Below are 7209 nucleotides of genomic sequence, written 5' to 3' on the forward strand. Positions count from 1 at the left end.
AAAAAATACTTTCACAGTCAACCTTAAACTCACCATAATCCTTCATTAATAGTTTCCAGGATATCTGTTTCTTAACCTGGTTATCTTGGTCCAGTAAATGGAATTGTGAGATCATGGGATACCAGTACTGAGGGCATCAGTAGTCATGTTTTTTTTCTGACTTGAACTATATAGAAGATGAAAATTCATTGAAGTGAGAAAAGACTCTTTATTGTCATGGCTTATATCAGTGAATTGTTTTATAGCTAATGAATTGAAACTGACTGTTTGATTCTTGAAGACATAGCATGAACAACTTTTGATGTGTATGCAGATTGAGTATATTTTTAGTAAATAGTCTTGTATACAAAAAAAAGTTATCAGCCATATAGGAACAAGTAATGATAATTAAATTCATCATTATGCATCTGAACTTCACTTACCAATGCCATTAATTAGCAGATATGGGCCAATGCCACATAATATTTGGTTGTAAAAACTAAAAAATATATAAAGTACTCTATCCACATCAACAAAAAAATAATATATTATAGAAATATACAAACAAGTATAGATTGAGATATCTGTCCATCTGTACAATGAAAATGTATGATTACCAGGTGTAGAAGTTATTATTAAATCATTTAAGATTATGAATTTCATGTTATGAAATATGCTCCCAGTAACTTGGTATTTCCATGTGTTTCTGCCAAGCTTTGAAATAAATCTATCCATTTTTTTCTGTGTCTAAATTGCTCATAGAACCTCCATACAAATGGGCAGAAATTCATCCAAAGTTCTTTTCATGTTCTTTAAGAAGTCTTGTTTCATTCTGTCTGCCTTTTTATTAAGCACAAACTCTCCCACTAAGAATAAAAAATAACTTAAAGTGAAATATCAACTAACAATCTATTTTTACTATATTACAATCTTAAGGGGTGATAACACACACAATAGGGAACACCTCTCATTTACCATGATGTAATGTCATATAGAGTAACCCATTCAGTACCTCATTTAATTAAATTATTCCATTAATAAAAAAGCAACAAACTTAAATAGAGACAATGATGGGGGTGAAATGAGGTCCTTCAAGTTAGCTGCTCACAAGAAAAGAGAATTTATAATAAAATAATAATTAAGGCCCTGAGTACATAGATAATATATCCATACAGACAGAAACATTCACAAACACCTGATTTCATGAATTTACAATGGTGGTTTTGCATAGCATGGATATTAGAAAAAATAAGTATTCTTACATCAAAGCAACCAAATTAACATCAAAATAAATTATCTCATAAAAATTATAGAATACTTTTCTTATATAAGCTATTGTACACATATTCACTGGCTAAGCATTGGACTGATGTAGTGCTTGAGAGATGATTGATTTGCAACCCTGTGTTCTTTCATGCTGTCTGCAATATTTAGAATCTTTTCCATTAGGTAATTAGTCCATCTTTCCCTTACTGGGATCACGAAAATCCCAACTGTTTTTCCTCTGCACTGCTGAGTACATGCAAAACAGGCACTCTGAATTATATGGGTTAAATAAAGACTAAATCTGACTGTACACAACTTAAAACAAGCTTAACCCTCTCTGGACGGGTGGTACAGTACTGTACTGCTCATTCAAAAGCCCAGTGGCCGGGCGGCGGCACAGTATTGTGCCAGCCATTTAATTGATTTAGGCCTAAGCGTTCGAAAGCCCCAGCATTGTGACATTCAAGGCTAGAATGTCCCCGTCGTGAGTGGGTTAAATAAGAAAAGATATCATTTTTATATTTCTTTCTGAATAGGGATATCTAAAGTACTCTATATACACAACCACTATAGTCCTTCCTTTATTGGAAGCTGTACTACCATACATTTAATAAATGTTCACAGTATAAGCAACTCTGACATCTAAACCTTTTCATATATAAAATTCCATTTATTCATAATACAAAAATATGCTTCAAGTTTTCCTAATATTTTTGATAGGCATAAAAATAGCTTGGCTGTCATAGTGGTATACTATTAGTCTTAGAAAAGGAAAAAAAAACATGAATCACATTACTAACTACAAAGGAATGAATGTTATTATTGAGCACTGATATAGCAACTGCAACACTTTATGAACATTTTGACAAGATAACAATATGACACGCATCCTACGTAATAATAACAAATCATTTCATTTATGGATATTACAAACTTCCCAGTTCATCTTTCAATACCACTATTTGCAATAGCTGAGGCTTGTATATCAAAATATCTGGAACCCAATTTATATTTACTAATAGATCGATGGAACTAAGGAGAGGGAGAAAGAAAAAGGGAAAAAGAAGATAAGATGACAGAGGATAAGGTAGAAGGATGTGGCTATGCATGACATGAGGGCAGTGATGTGCACAGACTTTAAGTAGCTCAAGGGTGCTGTTGAAAGAAAAGGAGCACATCCAGTACTAAGAGGGTACTTTTCTTCCCCTGAATTGGACTAAAGAAAAAACCTAGGGACTTGAGCACTGTGAGACCCCTAACCCCACCCTTGTGCATGTCCCTTGCATGAGGTCAGAGCATTCAAAGTAGTCAAGAAAGCAAAGGGCTTGCAGAAGGAAGGCTTGAGCAGTTGACTTTGCAATGTGTAGGGAATAACACCCATGCACTTTGCTGCATGAGGTCAGAGCATTCAAAAGAGGAGTCGAGAAAGCAGAGGAATTGCAGAAGGAAGGCTTGAGCAGTTGACTTTGCAATGGTGTGGGGGATCAGGTTGTAACAGGGAGATGGAGCGGTAAATTGAAGGAAATTATTCTAATTAAGAGGTAGGCATCATACAGTTCAGGCTACGGTGCATCAGAGATCAAGCCATACCTTAGACTGTGCTAAGTTTATTTACTTGCATTTTTTAACCTGGGGATGCACTTATCTTCAAGCTTGGAGGAATGACTAGTCTATAAAAATATTGATGACTGTTTATGATTTGTTGCACACCATTAGGTGGGAACAAAAGGATTAGAAAAAAACCGTACTGGGGAGCTATTCTCTAGAAATTTATCCAGGTGGTTTTATATTTCTTGAAACAAAAAACATGCACAAATATATCATAGCTTCTTATGTATACAAGGCTCCACCTAGATGCAACATTACTTCTTCTAAAACTTACAAAACTTTTATCATTTATTAATCATCAGAACCATTATCAAATTTAAAGGGTGGTCTATCAATCTGATATCAGCTTAAAATATATATTTTATTAATAATATCATTAATTCAAGTGTGTGCTTTTATAATTAACTTTTCGAAGTTGCCTTTACTTTCTAACATTGACAACCATCAAACAGAAACAAAAAAACATGTGAGAAAAAATCTGTTATAACAATTCAACATTCTATGTACAAACTAAACAAGAATATCCACATATACACTTTAAACAAAAACAAAAAAGTGAATGAACGTACTTAGATATCAACCATCATACCTTAGTGCACTTCTTATGATTTGGCCTTCCATAATCTAATAGTATTCACTCATGTTCAAGTAATTATTTATAGAGGAAAGTAAAGATGCCATAGACAACATGGCTTTGTGTTTCTGGAGTTAGAAGAGCTATTTACAAGATTTACAAAACATGACTGCAAATACAAAGGCAAGGGAGGGGTGGAATGGGGAGGAAACTTTTTAATTTTTTTTTAGGTAGTTACACACGATGTGAATTTTTTGGGAGAAACAGACAAACAGACTAATTCTTTTTATCTTATTAAGGCTTTTGAAACTGATAGGTGTCTGAGTAATCCACCTTTTTTCCTACTGAAGGAGAAGGAGAAGGAGAAGGAAAAAAAAAGGAGAGAGAGAGAAAGAGAGAGATTACAATATACACAGCAAACATAAATCTGCAGAAGGTGCTTTTACCAGTCCTCAAAATAAGGGTTATCTGACTTTATCAAAGTCATAGTTAACTGACACATTCCCTCAGAAAACCATGTTCTTTATTAACCTTCTGGGCATTTTACAACTCTATCTCATTTCTTTATAGCTCTCAGGAATAAAACACTATGCACTTTTCCTTATGTTACAAAATGTAACCAATTTTCTTTATATATCCATTTAGCTGAGCCCTAGATGCCAGGGCTATATAAAACTTAATCCATTACTCTGGCCTTGGTGTATCTGTGGATGTGTGGTCAACGAATGCTAGATCCATTCTAGGGATGCATCAATTTTTTATAGATATGGCTGAACTAAAAGCATACCAAAGCAAAGGTGACGGTGTATGAAAAGCTGTCTTACGGGTTTGCAGAAAGCTGGGGTGGGAAAGTGGGGAGCAAACAGGTTTGTGGGGACGGGACAGAATGAACTAAGACAGATATGTGTCAACTTCATAAGGATAAGCCAGATTAGCAGAGCAGATGCTTTACCTGTGCTTATATGCACTATGATGAGCCAACCTGCATCAGTTAGAACTGATTTGTGAGAGTGTGCCAACAAGTGTTGACTCGATCTGAGCTTGGTCCTTACCCACCGTGGTACCCGACCACAGCAGTAACCGCCAAGTCGACACTGGAAACTCATGAACTTGGATGGGGCTTTATCTGCCAACCACGAGGATGTGAGGCCAGAGCTACCACTGTACTAACCTGACAGCTATCAACCTCATGTCCTCTCATGCACCCTGGTTCTGGAGGGTTAAGCTCATCTCAGCATTATACAATATGACTTATAAAGCTTCATTTCTTTAACTCTCTTGAGTAGAAGATATCTACAATATTTTTACATTAACAGGAACAAAAAAAAATGTAGTGATGAGATTCTTGAGAAAATACTTTTTTATTTGACAATATAGGTGTCTGAGGTGTACTTAAACAAATGTTTCCATCAAGTTGAAAATATATTGAGGAATGCCTCCCTTATCTTGTGTAAGAATTAACACAGAAAGATATATTACAACAAAAATCATACTATTTGTTTACCTTTAGCCTGGAACTCCTATTTGTAACCTAATGATAGGCAACTAACCTCTTAATAAAAAGTAACATGCTCACAATTTCAACTGTTTTCCTCAATTTGCTAAAAACTTTATAAATGCATTAAACTCCATAGAAGTTATTAAAATACATTATACAAATTATATCCTCTCTTCTAATGAAATCAAATATCTGTTTAAACATTAAAAAACTACTGACATTCTTTCATTTAAAAAAAATTCAATCCATAGCAATCATATCATTATTATCTTTATCATCATTACATAGCTATCGTATATCATTATAGTACTCTTTGTAAATATATCAAATTATAAAAGTAACTGGATTAAATTAGATACAAAAACAGCAAGAAACAAAAAAAACATTAATTTCAAATAACTAAAAAACATTACCATAACTTAACATTGGTCTTAACTCAGCTTTTTTTTCAAATAATAATAACAATATTAATAATAATGAAAATCTTAAAAAATAGGTACTGCCATCTTGAGTTCTTCTACCAGCATAAAACTCGTATCAGGGGTAGGTGCGGCCGAAGATATCAGGCCGACTCTTGTCTGTGTTCATGAACCAGGGGGTGGCACCATTCGGGTAAGGAGTTAGCGGAATGTCGTAAGGCAGCGAAAGATCCTTGGCACTTAATGGGAATTCTGTGGCGTCAATCTGGAAGACAAAGAATTACGGTGTGGAAAAAAATTCTAAGGGAAACAGAAATGGCAGGTTTGAGGGTTTCTGAGTGATGTGGAAATTTTATCATGTGAAAGTGTTTTATTTATAAGTTAGCCAAGGAGGTAGAAGATCAAGGATTTATGCTGAAATGTCAGTTTTTGACAGATGCATGGAATTTTCCACCATATTTAAGATTTAAATAAATTGCTCCTTTAAAACCAATTAAGAAATCGGGACATCTATCCCTACAGATCCGCCAAACAAAAAGAGAAACAAATAACCTAACCTTACATGACCTCACCTAAATTAAAAAAGAAATCACATTACAAATAAAAGGAACTAAAACAGAGCTTACTTCCAAGTACTTACCAACCACCAACCACTGACTTACGTACTTACAAATAAACAAATATTTTCAAACAATAAGCACTTCCCAATAAACTAAACACTTTCAAATCAAATACTCACGAGGAACTTAGGCAGGAGCAATATTCCGGCTTCGTATGATCTAATGAACAACTGTGTGTTCTGCTTCTGGAGTGTACCCCAGGCGGCCTTCGAGATGTTGGCTGAGGTCAGGAGGAAGAACTGCGCAGAAGACTGGCTCTTGTTCAGGCGGGTGTAAGTCTTGATGTGGGGCATGACTCGGGTTCTTTTTCTCCGGTCGCTGCGCCAACAGCTTTAAGGGCAGAGACAAGTGTTCTTTAAGCGATTAACTAAAGTATCATAGATGTCACTAGATGTCATATATATTGAATTTGGCCCTATCATTAGAAAAGGATTCAGCATTTTTTTTTACACTGAACTGTTGAGCTGGAGAAAAGGTTGTGCTGACAACTTTCACAATCCATATCAGAAGCAATCAACACTTTGCTCTTTTAAAATATAGTGAAAGAGAGCTATGGAAAAAGATGTCTATTTGAAAGACAAAAATAGATTTTTGTTATACCCCACACCAGAACAAACAGACGACAGACTTCTTACATGCACTGAAACTAAAATGATAAATACATTCAATTTCTGGAGTCCACTACCACAACAATACAAACTATAATACCGGCAAAGTACTGTGTGTGATAACGGTTGCAAAACAACCCTCTCGTTCAGCAAAATACTAAGAACTACAGTATCCACAAACCTAAAATGAACCCACATGACATTCCAACCACAAAACAAAACTGCTGACAAACTTACTGCATACACTCCGTAAGCCAGGTCTGCTTGGCATGTGTTCCGGAGTTATAAGGGAGGCAGGAACCCCCCATCCAACCCTCGCTGCTGTTGCAGACATCGTCTTCACTCGGGTAGATCACATTCACCTAAATCAAGAAGAAAAAGTTATGTAGGTGGACTTGGCTAAATTCAGCCGGATATAACACGCATATAGATCTGTATTGTTGTGCTAAAAATGAGTCTACTATTCTTGTGACAATTTTGGGGATAGAAAAGGGATAGAAAGGAAAAGGATACATAATACTGCAAAGGTAAAGAAAAAAGATAAGCCAAAAGAGGAGAGAGAAGATATGTGGAGAAAAGATAATGATAAAATGGAAGAAGAGACAATCTGAAAGAAAGGGAAAGAAAAAGAGAGAAA

General features: G+C 35.2%; 1 protein-coding gene across 1 annotated transcript in view; it reads right to left on the bottom strand.

The window, feature by feature from the left end:
- Nucleotides 1–4772: 4772 nt before the first annotated feature.
- The window catches only part of gkt (tyrosyl-DNA phosphodiesterase glaikit), a 10493-nt gene continuing 8056 nt past the window's right edge, over nt 4773–7209 (bottom strand). Inside the window, exons 14-16 of the mRNA XM_043021876.2 lie at nt 6810–6934; nt 6084–6294; nt 4773–5609 (exon numbers count right to left, since the gene is read on the bottom strand). Of these exons, the coding sequence (XP_042877810.2) occupies nt 5463–5609; nt 6084–6294; nt 6810–6934 (483 nt within the window). The 3' untranslated portion in view covers nt 4773–5462. The remainder of the gene's footprint in view (nt 5610–6083; nt 6295–6809; nt 6935–7209) is intronic.

This window comes from Penaeus japonicus, unplaced genomic scaffold (genome assembly GCF_977035675.1).
Source record: "Penaeus japonicus unplaced genomic scaffold, GWHDUDI00000001_assembly GWHDUDI00000029, whole genome shotgun sequence".
Taxonomy (NCBI): Eukaryota; Metazoa; Arthropoda; class Malacostraca; order Decapoda; family Penaeidae; genus Penaeus; species Penaeus japonicus.